This window comes from Lactuca sativa, chromosome 4 (assembly GCF_002870075.4).
Source record: "Lactuca sativa cultivar Salinas chromosome 4, Lsat_Salinas_v11, whole genome shotgun sequence".
NCBI classification, from domain to species: Eukaryota; Viridiplantae; Streptophyta; class Magnoliopsida; order Asterales; family Asteraceae; genus Lactuca; species Lactuca sativa.
The window spans coordinates 32,492,616-32,517,502 of record NC_056626.2 but is presented as its reverse complement, the minus strand read 5'-3'; the positions used below and the strand labels follow the sequence as shown (position 1 = coordinate 32,517,502).

Sequence of the window (24,887 nt, the reverse complement as noted above, 5' to 3'; positions counted from 1 at the left end):
ACCTCGGGATGTCATGTTCCGATACAGACCAAAAGCATAAACAATAATAAATAGACCTTACAACAGTTATTCATAACTACTGGCCTATAATCCAAAATCTCTCGTCAAGTCCACCAACTTATACTCTTGTGCCATTACCTGTAATGCAAAGAAAACTGAGTGGGTCAGGCTTGGGAGCCTGGTGAGCATATAGGGTTTTCAACCCACAATAATACAATTATTATATTCAACCATCAAACAATCAACTCAATTACTCATCCCTATTATGTTTCTTAGGATTTTACCCTAGGAATTCAACTACTCGTCATTCCTTCATTCCTAAGGATTGACCTAAGGGATTTACACAAACTTCCATTGCTACATAAGGCGCATCTGCCAACATTATCCTTTAAGCGCCTCTACCAGGATTACGTCATACACTATGAGGCGCGACTGCCAGGTTTATGACATTCTCTTTTAGGCACATCTGCCGACATTATCTTATAAGCGCATCTGCCAAGATTATCCTATAAGCGCATCTGCTATTGTTATGACAATCTCTATTTGGCGCATCTGCCAAGATCACGACATTCACTACTTGGTGCATCTACCAATACTATACATTAAGTACATCTACTAGTATTATGACACTTTCTCTTTGGTGCATCTACCAATACTATGCTTGAGCGCATCTGCTAGTATTATGACATTCTCTAATTGGTGCATCTGCCAATATCATTCTTGATCATCTTACATACATCATCAATCTATCACATACCAACTATCTCATCTACCCATGTTCTACCCAACATATTTGTAGATATGGAATACATATACCGTTTAACTCATTTAAAAACTATATAAGACATTCATTCCATACTCATCTCAAATAAATAACAATATATAAACACATAGCACGTATTTTATAACAAATACTTCATATTTATGTGTTGGAAGGAAGTAACTACACACTCACACGTATAAACAGCAATATACTTAATACACTCGAACCCTACTTGTATTATTATCGTGTTTGTGAAAGGTAGTATACACTCACCTGATCAGAAGATGATCGGACAGCACTACGACTTGCAGAAGTAGTGTCTCTTCGTAGATCTGGAAGATCTTCACAAAAACCGGCTTCTCGCGGGCAGGGCTTCGGCTCGGGAATAACGCTCTTCGGGATTCTCGGGGCTTCAGATCTCGCTTCGGGGCTCGGGAATGATACCGGGGCTTTGGGATATGATTGGCACGCAAATCGAGGCAAAACTTAGAGAGAGGGAAGAGTTTGAACAAGAGAAAATGGCTGATTTCGGGTTCTATTTATAGGCTGAGGGTCTGGGATTACGCGGGGCGTAATCTCAAATTACGCAGGGCGTACTCAGTACGCGGGGCGTACTCGGTTACGCGGGGCGTACTTTGACGTCACTGCATGCGTCGATCTGTGGCACTCGAGTATTGGTCAGACAAGTTGCATCCGACTGAGTACGCGGGGCGTACTCAATTACGCGGGGCGTAATTGACTCGTCGAACTTCTAAATTGCGTAACTTTCGCATACGAGCTCCGTTTTCGACGTTCTTTATATCCACGCGAAGGTCAGACCATACTCTACAACTTTCATTTAGACTCCGTCAGCTAATTTTGACTTTTATTTTTTATTATTTATTTTTAGAAGGCCGGGACAGAAAAACTTCGTTATAAATTCATAACTTCTTCGTCTGACGTCCGTTCTCGCCTAACTTTTCATCGTTTCGCTACTAACAACGAGATCTTCGATTCTCATTTAGATTATTTCGGCTAAAAACCGCTCGATCTCAAATCGAGTATTTGGGCTGCATACTGCTAAGTCAAAACTTAGAAAAATCATAACTTCCTCATACGAAGTCAGATTTGGGCGTTCCTTTTATGCACGCTCTCGGTTTAACGAAATCTACGACTTTCGTTTAGATCGCTAAGGCTAAATATCGCTCTAACATAAATTCACTTTTTACGTCATTCAGCGTCGTGTCGGTTCTGTCGCGAAACTTCGACAGGTCATAACTTCTTCGTTATAACTCAGATTTTGGCGTTCTTTATATGCACGAAAACCTTGTGACATATACTACAACTTGGTTAAGATTAATCCTTCTAAATAATCTTCCATCAAAAAGTCATTTTGATGCTTATCGTCTCTAAATCGACTAGCCCTGATCTACGGGTGTTACATTATATATGTTGCTACAATTTGTAAAAAGCCACATAGTTATTGCAGTATGTAGATATTGTTGAGTATCGAGTCCAAGTTAATAGGTTACACATTTAATATGAAAAATTGTACATTGTTGTTTTGTCTGACTTAATCTAGACTGAATGATGTAATATGTTAAGCCAAAAAAAACCTTATATAATGTTTTATGAGATTTCAAAAATAAAAACATAATTTTGTTAGTCATAGAAAACAATATTTTGAATGGTTGTATTTACTGTACAAAAAGATATACAAATTAGAATAATTATAGTTTAACCCTTTCTAGATGAATTTTTTTATAAAATTCATCTCCTTAATAGTGAATAAAAGATAAATTAAAAGAGACATTTAAAATATGAAAAAATCACAACAGGTTATTGTTAAAAATGGTATAACAATGTACTTTAAAAGTACTTTCCTAAAAATGGTATAATATGAAGTTATTATATTCGACAATAAAGTAAAACATAGTAACCAAGTTGAGATAATTAAACAAACAGAAATAGTAGCAACAACCGATTTGATCCATTTTTAAATTAAATTGTCGATTTTCCCTTCTGATGAACATTGTCCATACTAAATTAATGATTTAGCCTTCGGATAAAAAATGGAAGTATCATGCAAAAAGAATTATTTTAGTTCATGTGTCATCTTAATATCTATTGTTGAATTGTTTTTCCAGCCCAATGTTTTTCTAGTTTCATAAGTCGAATTACTCTTTTGCCCTTATATTTCCTTACTTAAAGATTTCCTGCATTTACTTTGCAATTAAATTAAAATAAATCACATAAATTTAGGAGTTTATTGATACCTTCAAAAGGTCAATTCGAATCTTCCTTCTTTATTCTATTCCAAATAAAATTACCTTTCTGCCCCTAAACCTTAAAATTATACTTAGCATTTTTAAAAAAAAATCCATCCAACAATATCAATAACCTTTAGTTATGATTTCAATTTAAAGTTAGAAATGTTGTAATTCAACCATCATATTAGGATATTAATCTACATTCAAACACTAAAAACATATCTCTTTATCCTATTATACCATTATCCTCCATTTTCCATTCGGTATTACCATATATATATATATATATATATATATATATATATATATATATATATATATCGTAACATATTATTTGAGTTCTATATCAAGATTGCAATCCATGTAATTCAGCCAGCAATTTAAGATATTATATACAATCAAAGAGAGTAACCATGTTGAGGTAATCAAACAAACAGAAATAATAGCAGCTCATGATTTGATCAATGTTTAAATTAAATTACTGATTTACCATTCTGATGAACATTGTACATACTAAATTCATGATTTTCCTTTCGGATAAAAAATGGAAGTATCATGCTAAACGAATACACAAAAAATTGATTACAATGTACAGGAAAATGGGTGGGGTGCATTTGTCATTCCATCAAAGTACTTTGCTATATTGTGTTTTAGCTGGTTTCCATCAAAGTACATTATTATTTTTTTTTTGGACTAAAGGTATGTAATATATTTTCCTATTTATTTGAAAAGTTTCAGAAAAGTAGTTAACTCATATCATGTAATTTGTGACAAAGAAAATCGAAATATATGAATACATATATTTGATACAGGAACAAAAAATAATCGAAAAAATATAAATAAGCGAAAGAAGGTACGAACCTTCTAGTGTATAGCAACGAAGGTTTGAAGCAGAGAACGATGATGAAAGTTATAATCAATAAGAATGATGTTGTAGATGAAGGTTTGAAGAAAGCAACGACTGAAAATAAGTGTGAGCTGCGAATTCAGAGATGAATCATATATGTATGTGATAATTTGAATCTGATATTTTGTTATTAATGGTTTCCTAATAAAAATGAATTTTATATTAATGGTTTACTAATATAAAAATGGTTTACTAATAAAAATGGTATTAATGGTTTCCTAATATAAAAAGGATTGTATATTAATGGTTTACTGATTTTTTGGTATTAATGATTTCCTAATAAAAATGGTTTACTACTATAAACAGATTATATTAATGGTTGATATTTTATGCCTTAACTGAAATGATTTTTAGTAATATGTTTTTAAAGTTGACCATTTTAAAACCTTGATAACCGAAAATTCAAGATTTCAAATTTAGGAATCTTTTATTACAATTAAATACAATCCATTTCAACGGATTTAAATTAATTTTATGGAAAACTCTTATTGAAATTAAATACATTCCATTTTGGGAGGATGATGTCAGCAATCTTAGGGTGAAAAACATAGGATTGGAATACAATCAAGGACCCAGATTGTATAAGATGATTTCATAAGATTTTTATTTTAATATATAATAAAGATAACATAATTATCAGTATACTTATTTAATGACTTTTTTAAAAAAGAAAAAACTAAATGGGTTTGAATTTTGAAGCGAAAAGCTATAAATAAGAAAGTTAAATTATGGACAATATTAATTAGGGTTAATGATGACATAGATTGTCAAAAGATGTCTTAAAGGAGATGCATGCTTCAGTTTGTAGAGATTTGTGTGAAACCAAAACAGAGGTGTGATACTTAAAGATGCAAGGAAGAGGCAATACGCAAATTCTAAGAATACATGAGTAAAAAGGAACCACCTTATGATGCTATATTCTGTTATGAACACACAAAGCATCAATTGAAGCACAACCATTGATATGAGGACGAAGAGTATTAGAGAACTATGGTTTAAGAGAGAAAAATAAAAGAAAAAGATGGGGGCAGCTATTCATGTTTTTTTGCCAGATTTATGGAGAAACTGATATCTTATATATAAAGAGAATGATATGCTTTAATCGATAACATAATTGTTGATTTTAAAGATTCTATAATTAAATGTAATTGTGCTCGAATTGTGAAATATATATTAGAAAGTATGATAGATTATATAATTAAAGATTTTATAATTAAATGTAATTGTTAAATTTAAAGATTCTACAATTAAATGTTTAGATTATAATTTGGGAAGATGATGTCAGCAATTTGATCTAAGGGTATTTTGATCTAAGGGTAAATATCATTGGATTAAAATACAATCAAGGCCCTCATTGTTTCATTGATGAATTAAGGATTCTCTTTTAATAATATTATGAGATGACGTATCGAAGGTTTTAAAAAATATAATTTAATTTATTTTGCCAAAGAAAAAAAAAATATGAAATAGTAGAAGTATTACCATTTCCTCTACCGTTACAGTCGTGGTAGCATGAACTACTAAACACAAATACAAAATTGTGTGATATCCAATTGGAATTAGCGGTAGAATACCGCCATAACTTATCTTGTGAGACACAATGCGTCAGTAAAAGTTTTTGGATTTCCGACACATATTTTCAATTTTCCAATGGATTTCCAAATTGTGACGGGTGGTGGAGAAGCTTTGTGACAAATTACGATGAAATATATATGACAGATTGACGAGATACCATTTTTGTGACAAAATTTGCCTAACTTAGTTACAAAGTTCCGTCACTAATGTCGGCAAATTAACAAGTTTGAATAAAAATGGAAAAAGTCATTTTTTTGCACAAAAGCATATAAAATTTAATACAATAAATGGAAAATGTCACAAAAGTTCTTAGGTTTACAACATTTTATTGGTTATAATTATTGATTACCAAATATTTTAAATTTCAAAATGTTAATAACTAATGCTAATTTTAAGGGATTTAGAAAAATTTAAATTTAAATATAAAATTATAGAAAAAGACAATTGTCATTTTCAGAGAATGAAGGAAAAAAAATTAAAAATTATAAGAAAATGACAAGTGACACAAACTATTATTTTATTAGTATACAAAGATTTTAAGTAACCTTGTTGATCTTACCATTTTACATTTTTATTCGCTTATGTTGATTGGATAATTTTTTGTTGACGTATATGAAATCTCAAACCAAAGTCATAAAAAGAAATAGGAAGAATGGTGAATCAAACAATGTTTTGTAAGCAAATATAGTTAGAATTACAAATTTTGATTCATAGATGAGTAAAAATAGAAATACAATTTTAATTATAGTTATGTAATTAACACAATATATATAATTGATGTTACTTTTGATAAAAACACATGTCTTACATCCGAAACAATCTCCGTTAAAGTCCTAATAGTTTGTATCAATTTAGTGTCTAGTCCACACTTTTGTCTTTTGAATAGAAGAAGTTCAAAAAATAAATATTGAGATTAAATCGTAGTCTGACCCAAAATATTGAGACTTTGTTGAATATTTTGATGTATTTTAGAACTGAGTAATGAATACGAAATCAATTACAAAAAATAGAAAGAACACGTCAAGTTAATACGATCTGATTGGCTCATATTATGTTTGTAAACAAGAGTACAAGAGTTGAGAGTGTTTTACAAACTTGAGAACACAAAAAGTTATTTTGGACCGTAATAGTTACCCTATTTATAGGGTGTTATAGACAACAAAAAGTACAAAGACTAAACGTTCTAGTTAAAATTTGACATGTACCTTGCAAATACATATAGAGTCGAAATTATTCTGATTTCGCCCCCATAGAGACTAAAAAGTATTTCTCCTTCTCATTATTTAAATGTCGAACCCTACAATCTCCCCCTCAGTGAGAAAAGACAAAATTATGCCAGAAGCTTCAAAGTCTGTTGAAGTGTATTGCGAACCTCCATATACCACATAATCGTCTTTTAAATCTCTGCCTTGTCTTCAACTTTATTCTTCGTACAATTTTTGAATCGAATAAGAAGATTTATATATTGAGCGTTTGTATACCTCTCCAAATCACATACTTGAAACAAGAATTTTGTCATCCTCCCATTCTTGTTCTTCCCTCGAAATACAACTCCCAGAGGTTGATGAATAATGTACCCATATTCATACTTGTCTATATTTGTAAGGCCCGTAGATCCGGGCTAGTCAATTTAAAGGCAATAATTGTCGAAAACGACTTTTCAGCAAAATATTATTTATAATAAATAGTCTTAACCAAGTTGTATAATATGTCTCAAGGTTTCCGTACATATAAAGAATGCCGAAATCCGAGTTATAACGAAGAAGTTATGGCCCGTCGAAGTTTTACGGCAAAACCGACATGACACCGGGAGAAATAAATAGTGAATTTACGATGGAGGACTTTTTAGCCTTAGTTATCTAAACCAAAGTTGTAGTATATGTTAAACCGAGAACATCCATAAAAAGAACGCCCAAATCTGACTTCGTATGAGGAAGTTATGATTTTTCTAAGATTCGGCTTTACAGTGCACCCGAAACTCGAATTTTAGTTTGAGCGGTTTTTGGCTTACGCAACCTTAATGAGAGTTGAAGATCTCATTAATAGGAACTCAACGGTAAAAATATAGACGAAAATGGATTTCGTATGAAGGAGTTACGAATTCTTCGCGGTCATTTAGCAGTCTAAACTCCTCCTACTGTTAAATTTAAGATCGGTCAAGAATTAGCCAACAGAGTCTAAATGAAAGTTGTAGATCTTGTTTTTACCTACACGTGGATATAAAGAACGTCGAAAACGGAGTTCGTATGCGAAAGTTATGAATTTTTGAAAATCGGCTGATTTCTACCCTGTGTGCGATGCCACGTGCCAGCACCAGGCTGCGCCTGGCTGTAGCAAGCCTGGCTCACGATGTGAATATTAAAAATTCACGAAGTGAATCTTCCTCCAGCCCTATAAATAAGTGGTGAGGCCTCCATTCATTCCTCACACCTCCCATAACGTCCCCCTCTCTCTAGAACTTCTCTCTAGCCCCTGAAACCCCCCGAAAAGCCTAGGGAACCTCCCTAGCACGAGGCGGAAGCCCTGGAGTGCCTGAAGGCTTCGAGAAGAATAGCCTTTCGGCTCGAGAACGCTGCTCCAGCGGCGCCCAGTTTTGAGAAAAACCCGCTGTAAGTGAGTTATGCCTACCTTATCTTTAGTATAGCTTATGTTTTAATATAGTAACGTTATTAGAAACTTATAATAAGTATTTGGGCTATTATTATGAGTTATATAAGAGTGTTTCTTAACGCTTATATAATAGTAATAATAACTAGACTATTAATTAGTTGTGGTTAACGTTAGACTAAACTCTAGTGGTAATGATACTAGGTTTTGTCCGAGGGAAATTGTTTTAACAGTAACGAAGTGCTGTCCGAGTACCGAGTCATCACATTATCAGGTGAGTGCATAGTCCCTCTCATCTTACACATAGATATGAAGTATTTTAATATAAATTACGTGCTATGTGTGCATATTGTCTGAATACTTGCTGTCTATGCTGGGTGAAAGATTTTTATACATGTTTTAAATGATTTAAACTATATATGTATTTTATATCTACAAAATGTTTTGGGTAAAACATGGGTAGATGAAATAGTTGTGTGATAACACGATGAAAGACATCAATGTTGACAGTGATCCAATCATCTAGTGGAGTATAGATGGCGACCCTGGACGATACTAGACAGTCCAGTGGAACGCTAGCAGGCTTGTAACCTGTAGGTGTTTTTGAACTAGGTGCTCATTAGGTATTTTTGAACTGAGTGTGTTCACTAGGTATTTTGAACTGAGTGTGTTCATTAGGTATCTTTGAACTGAGTGTGTTTACTAGGTATTTTGAACTAAGTGTGTTCACTAGTTACTTTTGAACTAAGTGCTTACCAGATGTTTTGGACTACGTGTTTACCAGTTATAATCTATAAGCCCTGATAACGATGGACTTCGTGCCGATTCCTTAGGATGATCCTTAGGAATAAATAAACAAGGAATAGCTGATTCTTAGGGTAGATCCTTAAGACTAAAGAAGATAATGGGGATGGGTAATTGGGTTGATTGTTTAAACATAATAATTATATTATTGTAGGTTGAAAACCCTATGTACTCACCATGTTTCCCAACCTGACCCACTCAGTTTATTTATATCACAGGTGTTGATATGAAGTCACATTACACTGAGAGATTAAAGAGATGTAGATCACTAGTGTAAATAAATGTAAATTCCGTTTATGCTTATGTTTCTGTATTGACGATGACATCCCAAACGTTTTAAAATGAATAAAATACGTCTCTTCGAAAATGTTTTGATAACGTATTTATCGTGTTTTTCTGGGAACAAATTCCGCAACATTTTTATGAAAAGAAGTACTCTGATTTTTACAAAGCATAAACAAAACCGGTCTTTTCTGGCCATGAAAAATGGGGATGTCACAATATTGATTGTTCCCTTCAGCAAAGGTTGAGGAACTTTCGAAGACTTGTTAACAGCCATAGCCAACTCAATATTAGTAATTGCAAGGAAATCATAATAGTTGTCGATGAAAACCTTGATATTATCAAAACCAATAAGAAAGTCATCCATGTCGGTTTTTGTCAGCTTTGAAACATCCACATTGCTTATAATCCTTGTCACAGTGACCAAGTCATTCAAATTCATCAATGGGAAATCAGCAAACAAAAATTCACAAATCACATTATTTGCTCTAACAACCATGTAGCGAAAGTTTTGTAGAATGCCTTCAAACAATTTTTCATGAGTAATTGTCGACACCTTAACAATCTTCATTGTTGACCATACTTCTTCTTCATTCTTCCCTAAAACTACATGAAATCGTATCTTCAGTCGTTTGTATTCTTCATTATCTTTGAAGTTTTCAACGATTTTGAATTGAAAAGATATGAACAATATGTGATTCAATGGGAAGCCAAGCTTATTGAAATATAATTCTCTATATCATAACTCTTCTTAAGAACTTCTCGAAAATAGTCATTCAGCCGAATCGAAACGATTTATTCAATGGTTTCATAACGCCACTGCTTGTTAGGATCACCCTTATTCAAGCCAAGTGGGTCATTCTATCTTCGCCTCATTATGTTGTTGATTTGCCTTTCTTTCTCGATTTCCAGAGCTTGTTGTTTCTTTTTCACTTCTTCTGATTGAACCATTGAGATAGCTTTCCCTTTATCACCTTAATTGTTTTTCGAAGGTGGTGGCACAAAACTCAAACTTGAACCTTCAACTCCTTCGTTTATAATGATCCCTTTCGTGATTGGTCTTGTTGTTGTTAAAGTTATGGTCATTGATATAGGAAGTGAAGTCGGTATCAGAGTTAAAATCACTTTCACAACAACTGCTCCTTTTTCAGAATCATTCGAAGATCCAACACCTCCACATCCTTTATCTCCCCCTTATGACAGATGCACAACACATGGAACATTCGTTGGTAAGCGAAGAACCAACTTAAGGATGGCAGCAAGTTCTACTTTGATATTGGTCTCAATATTCGAAACCAATTGAGAAATAGACTCTTGAGAAACCGACGACTGATTCGGAAGATCAACTTTTGAAATCATTTCTTTGATACTTGATAAAAATTCTTCCAGCTTTGCGAACACCTGGGAATCCTTTTCTGATTTTTCTTCAAGTTTAGTCGAATAGTCAGTATTGAATTCGACCAACTTTATGATAGCAGTTGCAACAACATCAACTTTGCTATGCAACAAAGTATAGTTATGTTGTATCTTTTCCACCTCTTTGGCCATTTCTGATTTGAGTTCAGCCATTTTTTGATCCATAGACTCCTTTATCTTTATGACTTGCTCAACAAAAAGATCATGACGTTCCTTGGAAAAATCACGTAGCTTCTGAATTTCGTACTCAAAGCTTCTAAAATGAACATTCATCCTTTTGACCTATGTCTTTTCAAGACTTTCAATCAAACTTTGAAGACGATTTTTTTTGAGACTTTAACAAGTACTCCATCTCTACCCTAGTTAAAGAATTCATTCCCACAATATCTGATTGGATTTGTAGAAGAGAATTGATTTTGGAGTTAAGAATTTTGAACTATTTACCTGACATTATCATGTCATCAGGAACATTATCCTCCTCAAGATCGAACTGCAAATCAACAAAAGATACCATGATTTCATCATCATTTGGTTTATCTTCTTGAACTATTCTCTCCACTTCAGTAGATTTACAAGAGAAGAGAGTAGTAATGGGTTTATGCATGATTGTGGAGTAAGTTGGTGAAATTGTTGAGAACGACATTGAAGTTGGGATTGGGGATGAAAGTGGTAATGAAGAGAATGTTTCAAAAGTAGAGGTTTCAATGGTGGATAAGATTATGGTGGAAGTAGAAATGGTTGATGTTTCAAGAGTTGAAGTAACAATGGCTTCATTGTTATGTACCCCTTCGCCCATATTGACATTTGTGTCCTTATCAGATAAGTTTACAGTGATGTATGGAGTTCGAAACTCCTCCGTATAGGAATCAGTATGCGAAACCTCGGGTGGTATGACCTTAGTATTCTCAAGGATGATGTAGATGTTTAATCATTCAAATTGGTGTTTGTATCCGTATTAGATACGTTTTTAGTGACACTAGGATTTCCTGTCTCCTCCAAAATCGATTTGATAGGAGAATCCCTTCGAGGTGATCCAATCCTAGAATCATCATGACTGATATTCTCAATATCACTAGCATTATTAGTTTCAACAATGACCTGATCAAGTGGATCATGATTCTTTCTCTTCTTTTGTTGTAACTTCTGAGCCATATCGAATGCCTTTCGTTTCTTCGAAGCTGGAGAAGCAGGTATAAAAACTTCTCTAAACAACACACCTCTTCTGTTGAATTGAAGATTTCTAATCCTCTTCATACCCTTCTGAGGCGAATGAGTATTCAAAGAATCAATATAAGTTTGCTTAGTTGTTGCGATTTCGGGTTATTAAATTGATGGCATGAATAGAGAATCATGAGGTCTCTTGGTTGGCTTCTTGGTTCGCTTGAGAATACCAATCTTCAAAGGAATAATCTCTTTAGAAACTTCCTCCATCACATGTTGTGGTTTCTCAGCCTGCTTCTTCTTCTTCGTTAATTTAACAACTTTTGAAGAACCCACAGCCCCTTTTAATGGAAGAACACCAACAGAACCATTAGCATCAATGGATGTCAAGTACTTAACAAGAATTGGATGTTGCAGATCAATACACCTTAGCATCGCATCTGGAATGCGAGCAACTTTAGGAAAAATGACTAGATTGTCAACAAGAAGTCTTGGAGCAGCAAATGTCGAAAACTCAACAGCTTCAACATCTGAAGGAACCAAAATCTCTTCTTGTTCATAAACCTTCTTAAGAATCAAACTCCACTATCGAGCACATGAAACACCATTTTTCAGATTGGTGTGCATAATTGCTGATCCAAATTCCTCCCATAGTTGTGTGGCATAATCAACATTCAAATCATAGTATATGCCAACAAGCATAGCATAGACTTTCAATTTTGCTTTGTCTAACCATGAACAGCGACCAGTCAAGCATGGCAATACAATTCCAAAAAGAAAACTCCATACATAGGGTAGACTCTCCTTTCTAAATAGACTTATTCCAGTTAAAACTAGTTGATGCCCCATCTCGTTGAACATGTGAAGAACTTGTTTGTTAGTGAATTCATAAAAGGTACCTGAAACAGGCAACTTCATGATATGGGCAAACTACTTCTTTGTAAGCTTTCTCATCCTGGAATTAGTCAGTTGAAATGTGAAATTTTTTGTTGTTTTGTTGAACATTGCGGTGGAACCAACAAGTGAAATCCAAGGCATTGGTATTGCAAACGATGATGATAACATTGTGGATAGGACAAAGTGATTTAGGGCTAGAATCAACATTTGTATTTGTTCTGGATATTAATCAATTGTTGGAAGCAAATGTTCAAGTAGGCACCGAAGCATGTTTGTCAATTTCACATACTGGTCATTCTAAAATTCTAAGCTTATATCGATTTATTGCTCTTAAAAATGTTCTTCGTGTTCCACACATCAATAAACATCTTTTATTTACTCAAAGACTTACTTCTGATAGCAATTTGTTTATTGAAATCTGTCCTGATGTTTTCTTTGTTAAGGACATTGCCACGAAGAAAATTCTTCTACTCAGTAGAAGCAAATGAGGCCCGTACTCTATTCCATTCAGTCGGTCTTCCAGTACTCCCCGTCAAGCTTGGTCAAGTTTCAAGGTCTCCACATTCCAGTGGCATTAACATTTTTTTCATCCTACTTCAAAAAAATGTCAAGTCCATTTTGAGTTCAAATAAATTAGATTATTCTTTTAATAGTGAGTCGTACGTTTGTGATGAATGTCAATGTGCAAATAGTCATCAGCTTCCTTATAATAGTTCAGTTCATGTTACTTCTTCTCCACTTGAGCTTGTTCATACAGATGTTTGGGGACTTGCTCAAGTGTGAAGTGGAGGTTTTAGATACTATGTTACTTTTTGGATGATTATAATTGCTACACTTGGATCTATCTTATCAAACACAAGTATAATGTTGAACAAGTTTTTTTTTTTTTTTTTTTTTTTTTTTTAATAATTTTCAAAATCATGTTAAGCGTCTTTTGAATCTTAAAATTCATAGTGTTCAATCTGACAGGGGATGGTGAGTATGATCTCATTCACAAATATTTTTAACAAATTGGAATCACTCATCGTTTTTCCTTCCCCACACATCGCAACAGAACGCTGTTGCTGAACGTAAACATCGTCATATTGTTGAAACATATCTAGCACTTTTGGCTCAGTCTTCTTTACCGCTTCGTTATTAAGACAAGGCCTTTTTGACTACTTTTTACCTAATAAACGGCCAAGCCGTACGATAAGCAATAAACCACCTATCACACAAATCTTGTAAATTAAACCTGATTATTTATTTCTTCGATTCTTTGGTTGTACATGTTGGCTAAGCCTAAGAAAATACAATACCCATATACTCAATTTTCGGTCAAAGATGTGTGTTTTTTGGGATATAAATCTATTTAAAAAGGCTACAAGTTCTTGGACAAAACCACTGACAAAATATACATTTCTCGTGTTGTAATTTTTGATGAATTACGTTTCCCCTTAGCAAACACAAGTGGCTCTACTAAATCCTCTAGTATATCAGAAACTAGTTCTTTTCCCTAGACAGAACCGACAATTACTAATGACCATATGCAAAATTATGATTTATCTCTTTTATTGGCTAAGAAATCTGATGTAGCTTCATCTATTATGCCCCCGATGTCACCACCAAGATCTCTTCCATCAGTACATCCTTTTAATCAGCCATCATATATGTCTTCAGCAGTACCAGAAAAGCATACATCAACTACAATCTCTCCGGATGCACATGTAACAGCCACTAATCAAGATGATCATGTATCAGACACTCCTTCAACACTAATGAGCTCACCAACTCAAACTGTTCTTATGCCAGCTCCAACACCGCAGTCACCTGCTTCTATCATTGTCGATATGTCATCGTCACTGCTGACTGATCATGAGACTTCTGTTATGCATACTCCTGGTGTTATCACCTGTGGTTGTGCCGGAAAGTCTTTTCCTCGCTAGTTCACTGACGGTACTATTCGCTATGACTCAACCAAGCGTGATTTCTCTGCTGTTGCTCCTATTTCTTATCACTTAGCCTTATTTGATCTGGCTTGGAGAGCTACCATGGAGTCTGAAATTGATGCTCTTCGAAAGAACAATATGTAGGTCCTTGTGCTACGTCCTACTAGTGTGAATGTTATTGGATGTAAATGGGTTTTTAAACTCATGGAACGCCCTGATGGCTCTATCGACAAGTATAAGGAACGATTGGTAGCTCGTCGGTTCACCCAACAATATCGAGTGGATTGTCAGGATACCTTTAGTCAAATTGTAAAACCAACAACCATTAGATTTGTCCTTTCCTTATCTGTGTCTAGGGTTGGCATCTTAGTCAAATTGATATAAACAATGCGTTCCTTCATGGGCTCTTGGATGAAGAAGTCTATATACGACAACCACCCGAATTTGAGAACTCACGACATCCAACCTTTGTGTGTAAACTGTAAAAGACACTATATGGATTGAAGCAATCACCATGTGCCTGGTTTTCCAGTCATTGTGCCAAATTGCATCTTCTTGGGTTTTCTTCATCTAAAGCTGATACGTCTCTTTTCATATTTCATGCAACTAATGTCTCCATCTACATGCTTGTCTATGTTGACGATATTGTTATTGTTGGCTCCTCTCAACTGGCTGTTGACAAATTAATAAGAACTTTATCTTCCTCTGTTGCTCTTAAGGATCTCGGTCGGCTTAATTATTTTTCTGGGAATTGACGTTGTTCACAATTCAGGGGGAATCACCTTAATGCAACATAAATATGCCACTCACCTCTTGCATCGTGCAAACATGATGAATTGTAAAAGCGTTTCAACTCCCATGTCAGTAATAAACAAACTTGATTGAGATCTTGGAACACCTCTTAATGATGAAGATTCTTTCAAATATAGAGTATGGTTAGTGGTTTGCAGTATCTTAGGTTAACAATACCTGATATCTCTTTTCCTGTTAATAATGTGTGTTAATATCTTTCGAAACCAACTACTATTCATTGGGAGGCTGTAAAGAGAATTTTGCGATATGTTAAAGGTTCAACGACCACGGGACTCTATATTTGAAAATCAACCTCCACGTTGTTGAGTGTATTTACCGATGCATATTGGGCAGGTTGTCTAGACTATCAAAGGTCTATCGGAAGCTTTGTGGTGTTTCTTGGTCCTAATATGATTTCATGGAGTTCACGAAAACAACCCACTGTCTCTCGGTCAAGTACAAAAGCTGAGTACAAGGCAGTGGTGAATGGCACATCAGAGTACACCCGGATACAATCATCACTTAAGGAGTTAGACATTCATTAAGCAAGGCCACCTGTGCTATGGTGTGATAATTTGGAAGCCACTTAGTTAACAGATAATCCCGTCTTTCATGTCCGAACAAAGCATATAGAAGTTGATTTCCATTTTGTTAGAGAAAATGTGGCAATGTGAGCTTTGGACGTCCAATTTATATCCTCAAATGATGAACTTGTTGATGGTCTTACGAAACATATGACACGTAGCATGTTAGACACGTTAAGAAACAATCTAAACCTTGTAATAGTGAAGATTGAAGAGGAATGCAAACATGCTAAGAAAAGTTAATTAATTAGATATCGGATATGTGTTTGTGTATAGATATAGATAAAATGCATGAATTTAGGATCTATTGTTGTAAATTTTTATATATAGTGAATATCAAGACCCAAAGGGTAACACATGGCAAATAATAACTTTCACTAAGGGTTTCCAAACGGATTACCTCCTGTGAGAACTGCCCATGTTTTCTAGTAGTTGGTGGATGTTATAGAAAATACAAAAATCTAATACTATTTACTCAATAACATGGATGTTATAATAAATTAGGCTCATCAATACTACCGAAGCATAGGTTCATTTGCATGGCCAAATAGACGAAAGGAGCATCAAAGATTTTTAGATATCATGTAATCCACACAATCCTCCATGGAATTCCAACTTTCCTTCACCGCATCTTGGCCAGGCATCGCCACATCATACTTGAAAATTGCAAATTTTCAGGTGAACATCCACCATAAACATAGACCCTAGTTCCAAGTGGAAGGCAGCATAGGATAAAAGAAAAAAAGAACACAGGATATTTTAGAATGTGCTGCACCTGAGAATCAGTACGTGCCACATCATTCAAAGTTGTCACTTTTTCATTACACCATTTTCATCTCTGTCCATAAATAATGTGATCGTGGGTTTCCATTAGACACTCTCATCTCATTTGAACTCACAGTGCTTAAAAAGAAGTACTCTCACTTATCTGGGGATAAGCTCTTTAACTAAGAGCTTAAAAAAAAAAGATGGTGAAGTTCACTAAACAGTTTGAGGGTCAGCTAGTTCCTGAATGGAAAGACGCCTTCGTTGATTATTGGCAACTCAAGAAAGACATCAAGAAACTCAACTGTGATTCCACTGCTCCTTCATCAAAATCTAAACATAAAAGCTCTTTAAGCAACACCTTCTTTTCCGCAATACATAAGCTTTCCTTATTTGGAAATCAGTGCAGAACACATGAAGTCATTCACGTACATAAACACTCTCTGACTCTTGTTTTATATTTACTCTTTGAACATTATCTCTTCATCCTTGACCTCAAGTTATTCCCACGAGAACCCAAATGCTAGCTACTTGGTTTTAATCTATATGTGTGTCGCTTTCCTAATGTGCTTTGGTTTATGTGGTATCAGGTTCATAGTAAGCTTCAATCGACAAACAGTAAGGGAGTTCTATACCAAACAGAATTGTTAGAGAAGTTTGCTGATACCGAAGCTGCTAGTGAATTCTTCGCACTTTTGGATCTTCAACTTAACAAAGTTAATGAATTCTATAGAAGGAAAGAGAAGGAGTTCCTCGATCGAGGGGAGTGTCTTGAGAAACAATTAAATATTCTGATTGATCTGAAAAATGCGATAAAAGATCAGCACAAAAATAAAGCTACTTCATCCCACCATGACTCCAAGGATGAAGACTCGATATCTGGCTCCATTTCATGTGGTAAGCAACTAAGATCTTAAAAACAGGTCGAATGTGGTGTCATGGGATTCAAAAATATAATTTTTTTAGGATACTCAACTTTTTACGATGACATTTTTCTTATAAGGGTTTTGGATACTTACCCAATTGATATTTTTCCTTTTATCTGGGAACAGATGAAGAATCCAGTAGGGGTATTATAGAACATGATTTGCAGGAAGAGGAAAAGATTGCAGAAGAACATGATGTTAATGGTGTTGAATGTGAGGATTCACCAAGATCAGAAGAAGATGGGAAAGTGACAAGATCTATACAGGAGGAGGAACAGAGTCTATCTGGTTATATTATCAATAGCCAAGGAAAAAAGTTGAAAATTCGCATTCCTCTAACTAATCCTACACGAACATTCTCCTACCTTCTTTGGGAAGATTCCATCAATCAGTCGTCAAGAAAACACAATGCTCATGGAAAAAAGCTTCATGTCAACAAAACGAAAGTCCATCATGCTGAAAAAATGATTCGAGGAGCTCTAATTGAGCTTTATAAAGGATTGGGCTATCTCCAAACTTACAGGTATTATTTTGGTTTTGCGACATTATTCTTTTTTTATAAATTTCTTGTGGCATCAAGTATTTTACTTGATGGTAGTTGTCCCTTCTTGTAGTTAGTGGTTCAAATCTTATTTTATCCCTTTCCTACTCTAAAAAGATGTCCATGACAACCCAACACTTATTTATGAAATATTCCATTTAATATGGACCCTTTTCAATAATCTTTATGTTAAATTGCTTGAAGTTTTGGTAAGAAGGTTAAATGCTTATTTATGTAATGCATTTTCACTTTGTCAATTTACATGAAAAAAAAAATGATTTTTAGATATATGCAACCATGTTTTATATCATGACGACTGAAATTTGGCTATTTAGCTAGTTGAAACGTTGTAATTGTGTAATTACAATAATTTGCATAAGTTAGTAACGAAAGTAACAAATAGTTGCATGAATTGGTTATAACAAGTGAAACATTATTGCACAAATTTGAATATTATTCAATAACTTGGTAAATCTCTTCTTGTTGACTAAAAAAATTATTCCATAAATAAGTATTTAAGTGGTGCTATCATGAAGCAACCGATTCCTGGTTACAATGTTGAATATTTTCGCCTAAATCAAAACATGGTTTCATATATTGCGTTAAAAAACTATTTTGTTGTATAAATCTTTGCCAACAAACAAACATTAATTAACACATACTATGACAAAGATTGAATCTTCTTTTAGGTTGTACGCAATCCAATAGTTCATATGACATTAATGCTTTTTTCCGTTGTAAGCAATCCAAAAGTGCATGACATTAATGCTTCTGACGTTGATTCTTTGTAGGAATTTGAACATGCTTGCATTTGCAAAGATTTTAAAGAAATTCGACAAAGTAAGTACACAGTGTGGGCTCTAGTTGATTAACAAAATCTTATTTATTTTTCTATGTAATTAACTTTAAATTTATAACTAGATAGATTTAGCCACCTTATGTTGTCGTGCTATTTTCAGGTAACAAATAAACAAGTTCTTCCCATCTATCTTAAAGTTGTCGAAAGCTCCTACTTCAACAGTTCGAACAAGGTAAATTTGAAGAAAAGAAGATCCTCATGTTAAGATAATTTGGTTGTGCCTCATGACACATCCACATTGATATGTCAAAGAAAATATGAAAAAGATAAACAAAATCGAGTACCATATATTCCATATGTTGGATTAAATTGAGACAGAATGAAGTGCCTTTAGATGTTTGATCTTTAATTTGTATTAAACCAATATACGTATTGTAGAAAACTGAAGTTTCATTCATTTTATATTATTTCGTATGGTAGATTATGAAGCTGGCAGACGAGGTAGAAGACATTTTCGTGAAACAATTTGCAGAAGATGACCGAAGGAAGGCAATGAAATATTTGAAACCGACTCAGCGCAAAGAGTCTCATGCTGTCACCTTTTTCATAGGTGTGCTACTATACTTTGCTTAATTTCTTTAATTTGTTCGATTTCGTTTTTAAAACAAACAAAATGATTAATAAAAAGACTAAGAAAATAATTCGCCACTAAGAATTAAAAGGTCAAGAATTTTATGATAATATATAAAAACATGAAATCTACTTTTCTATATCATCTTTCCGTTAGTGGGCATTTATGTGGTATATACCCTGGTGCTTTTGTGACTAAATAGTCAAATAGATGCACAACAATTTTGTTTAGAGAATGGTAGTAACAAATTAATAAAACGTATATATTTATGTCAATGTTTAGTTTTAAATTCATAACTATAAAATTTAAAATTATGAGGTTGATAAATATACCGATCATCAACAATTTATCAATATCAATCAAAATTGAAGTTTGTATCGAAATTCATATTTAAGTGTCACACATTTTTATTCTTTCCAAATCTATGTGAGGGTTACAAGTTTAACACAATATTAACCAATGTCTCATTAGTAAGGTGTCAAGTATACATCATCATGTTTGAGTTAAAAATTAGTTTTGATTGAACAATAATCCTTAAAAGATGTAGAAGTGGATCACTTTACCAATGAAAGATAATCTTTTAAAGGACTTAGGTAGTCAAAGATATAGATCTACTTTTTCTAGATAGCTAAAGGTAAAAAAAATAAAATAAAGCAATTAAACAGATGACTGACTATCTTTGACCCTACAATGATCAAAATCTCTAATTTCCCCTATGTGATACTTTGGCTTTTTCGGTTGCCACTAATTTTTTTGTGGAAAACCAACACAGCATGGATTTCTAGTACATCAATTCAAAGTGTGATCTTTCTCAGCACACCATGATCTTAATGTTTGTAGAAGCACGAAACCGTTTTTTTTTTTTTTTTTGTCTGGTAGCCATAAAATATCATGTCGTGTTAGAATCTTATTTGTATAATTTGTGCACTATATGCGATAAGACATTAGTGATTTAAAGTTTAAACATAATCTAACAAATAAACATCATATATCAAAATCATGTCTTTGATCTTAGCTTCTACTTTTTATAGGGTTATTTACAGGATGCTTCATTGCACTATTCGTTGGATATGTCATCATGGCTCGTACCACTGGAACATATACACCACAAACTAATACAATCTACATGGAAACTGTCTACCCTCTTCTTAGGTACATATGTCACGTTGTTATAGATTAATAACAAAAACTAAACGAAAATAGCGTTGATAACCTTAGGGACAACATATTGTTGATTTTGCAGCATGTTCAGCCTGTTGTTTTTGCACTTTTTCCTATACGGATGCAACATTTTTATGTGGAGAAAGACACGTATCAATTACAGCTTTATCTTTGAGCTATCACCAACACGAGAACTAAAATATAGAGATATCTTCTTGATATGTACAATGTCGATGGCAGTTGTAGTCGGTGTCCTGTTTGTTCATCTTTCATTGATGGACAAAGGGTATTCGTACTCTCAAGTTGAATTAATCCCAGGCCTTCTTTTACTGGTAATCTAATTACTTCAAAATATTCCCATAAACCATTTTGATGATTTTTAAATTTTTCTGAGACATCTATAATTAATGTTTTCCATTTATTAATTAACAGGTTTTTATGGTATTGCTTGTTTGTCCCATCAACATCCTTTACAAATCAAGCCGTTTCCGACTTCTTAGTGTGTTAAGGAACATCATTTTATCTCCTCTTTACAAGGTTGTCATGCTGGATTTCTTCATGGCTGATCAACTGTGTAGCCAGGTAAGACATCATCATCATCATCATCATCATCATCATCATCATGTAAATCATTATGAAATATTTGATACTGAATTATTTTTATAAAACAGGTGCCGATGCTCAGGAACCTTGAATATGTATCCTGCTACTACATAACTGGAAGTTACAAAACTCAAGACTATGGATATTGTGTGCAAACGAAAAACTATAGAGATCTTGCTTATGCCGTTTCATTTTTGCCTTATTACTGGAGAGCAATGCAGGTTGAACATAAGATACATTATTATAGCATATTAGCATTGTGCTTTATGACTTGATCATATGATGATGACTTTATGACTTTATGACTTTATAGTGTGATGATACCATGTTCACTTTTTTGAATTATGAATATCGATAATAAAAGTGGAGCTACTCTAACGAAATTTTTGTTGTGTAGTGTGCTCGAAGGTGGCTTGATGAAGGCGACACAGGTCATTTGATAAATCTGGGAAAATACGTATCTGCAATGTTAGCTGCAGGAGTGAAACTTGCATACGAAAAAGAAAAGAGTATGGCATGGTTATGCATGGTAGTGATAATGTCAAGTATCGCAACTGTTTATCAACTGTATTGGGACTTTGTAAAAGATTGGGGTTTGCTACAGATGAACTCCAAGAACCCTTGGTTAAGAAACGAATTGATTCTTCGTAGGAAGTTCATTTACTTCTTCTCTATGGTATATATCTATTCCACATTAATTACATTTTCATTAAAATGATGAATAAAAATTTAAAAGAAGAAAGAAATAATATGAAACGTTGAGCTATATATTCTTGTTGGAATATTTTTTCAGGGACTGAATCTTGTTCTGAGGTTGGCTTGGTTACAAACTGTCCTACATTACAAATTTGGGAGCATTGATTATAGATTAACAGGGCTTTTTTTAGCAGCCCTTGAAGTCATTAGAAGAGGCCAGTGGAATTTTTACAGGTAAATAGAACATAAAATAAGACTATAGCTACAAAGAAACATGAAATATGTGTGGTCCTAAATTGACCACATAATACATATGAATTCAAAATATAATTTGCTACATGAAAGCTAACAGGAACATATATATATCACCTTTTGATCATGGTCCTACAGGTTGGAGAATGAGCATCTTAATAATGCAGGCAAGTTTAGAGCAGTGAAAACAGTACCACTTCCATTCCACGAAGTGGATGAGGAAGGCTGATGCATGATCGATCATATATTCATATGCAAATTCTCTTCATGATGATCAGTCGATATATGTTAGAATATGATTCGTCGACCAAGTAACGAATAGTTCACATGGAAGAACCTCTAATTAGCTTCACAAGTTGATGCAAATAGGATTTTAATTTGTTCTTCTTCAACTTTCTTGTTGTCAGTTTGTACAAATAATTCATATTTGTACACAATTTTCTTCCTTCATTTTAATGGAACTCTAGTACTTTTTTTGGGTGTATTATTAATTTTAGAATCTTTTAATTTGGTTCTAATCGGCTAAGGAAAATCTAGTCAGACTAGAACTAAAAGCCACAAACCATCAAGAAGTGAGACTCAATGTTATTAAAGATGCCCACCAATATTACTTGTCCCCCAAGGCTATGTTTTTCCTTAGCCCATCAAGTAGAGTCTTACTAGAGACTAATTAATTATATATTAGGATAATTAGATATTTTATTATTATTATTATTATTATTATTATTCGTTCCTTATTCTCATCCAACGTTCAATAGCATTTTGTAACCCGTTTATATCATTGATCATGTAATCCTACCTAATAAATAAAACTTTTTTGCCACATGTCTTCTTCTTCTTTATTTGGACACATGATATTTTTTAAAATTTTAAATTTTTTATTTTCTACTTGTCATTTTATTGTACTTTTCATTTTATTAAATCAAAATTTCATATTTAATATATATATATATATATATATATATATATATATTTATTAGAAAGAGTTTATATGTGTAATGTATTCAATACATTAAACTTTATTAATTTTAATAATTCAAAATTTTTCTCATTTTTCTTATAAATTCAAAATTTTCAAATTGTTAAAATTTCATATTTAATTTTTTTTTAAATAAACTCATATAATACATGGGTCTCACACCTAGTTCTTCTCATATATTGGTTTCCATTGTAAAACTTAATTAAAATTTGGTGTTAATGTGTGACTATTTGTAATTACGCTTTTTTTAATCAGAGCGTTTTATGATAAAAAATGCATACCTTTCTTGCAAGTTTTTTCTTGAACCCTACAATGTTACCTTCTTGATCGATCGACCTACTTGGCAGATATCGTTTTTCCTTTCAACTAGGCCTGGCAATGGAGCGGGTTTTGACCCTGACCCGATCCAAACCCTTAATAATTATACGGGTTTGGGGTACCGTTTTTGATCCGTTTACCCGTTAACGACCCGTACCCGCTAACCCTTTTATTAAAAGGGTCAGGTATGGATCATTAACGATCCGCTCCGTTTATAACCCGTCCCAAATAAATTTCAGAGTTATACATTTATATTTTATACTTCCTAAAGTTTACTTTAAAATCCAATCGAAAGTCCAAAAAGAAAAAGCCAAAGACTAAACTGTTTTTACATTGGACTCGAAGACTAAACTATTTTTACATAGGACTCAACTTCTAGACTTCCGGTCGTCTCCCAATAATCATGATGTCATTTCATTTATATTTCATCATGTAATCACCAATTTCATTTACAAATCAATAAAGTCATTTATCAACCGGAAGAAAATTTGTAATTGCTATTCTCTATCAATTCAATCGATGGTCAAAAACTAATCGGAAGTAACTACAATAATGATTTTAATTCCAATCGAACGTCCACGAGTACGTAATGTGTATACTAAATCAACTTTTTTTTTTACATGTAATAAATGTGATTTTATGATTTAAGTAAAATGTGTTTGATTATTCAAAAAACCTACGGGTTCCGGGGTGGGTTTGGATATCTGTTGATTCGGTGGATAAGGGTATGGGTTTGATTATTCAAAACTCTGCGGGTTACGAAGCGGGTTTGGATCGGATTTTAAAATTTGTTAAAAGGGTTTGGATCAAGGTCGATTCGCTCTAAACCCGACCCATTGTCAGGTCTACTTTCAACCTTACACAACCGCAGTGTACATAATCACATCGATTATTTTTGGATATTTATTTTCCAGCCCATGATCGATTTTTGTTCGACATTAAAAGCGTCCTTTAGGAGAGCAATCCCACAAGCCCATATATATTAGCTCCACATCGTTTTTTGTTGGACATTGAACGGGCCTCAAGATCGTTATCTTTTAGGAGAGTTATTCCTGAAAAAAATCTAATTCCCTGAGACTATATATATACAAGCTAGCATACAAATATCTTAAAACCCTAATATATATTTTCCCAAGCCCACAAGCACATATATATTAGTTCCACATCGTTTTTTTCTTTTTATTTATTTATTTATTTATTTATTTATTATATCAGACCAACAAACCATTCACTTTTATCATATTGCTTTTC

General features: G+C 33.5%; 1 protein-coding gene across 1 annotated transcript; it reads left to right on the top strand.

Moving 5' to 3' along the window:
- The first annotated feature begins 16,815 nt into the window (after positions 1-16,815).
- Positions 16,816-22,823, top strand: LOC111896498 (phosphate transporter PHO1 homolog 1). The gene is made up of 13 exons (XM_023892485.3): positions 16,816-17,158; positions 17,321-17,627; positions 17,783-18,179; positions 18,989-19,037; positions 19,157-19,228; positions 19,477-19,606; positions 20,659-20,779; positions 20,871-21,120; positions 21,221-21,370; positions 21,460-21,612; positions 21,789-22,067; positions 22,185-22,321; positions 22,478-22,823. The coding sequence occupies exons 1-13, from the start codon at positions 16,934-16,936 to the stop codon at positions 22,566-22,568; spliced, it is 2,361 nt and encodes a 786-aa protein (XP_023748253.1). The 5' UTR covers positions 16,816-16,933; the 3' UTR covers positions 22,569-22,823.
- Positions 22,824-24,887: the final 2,064 nt, after the last annotated feature.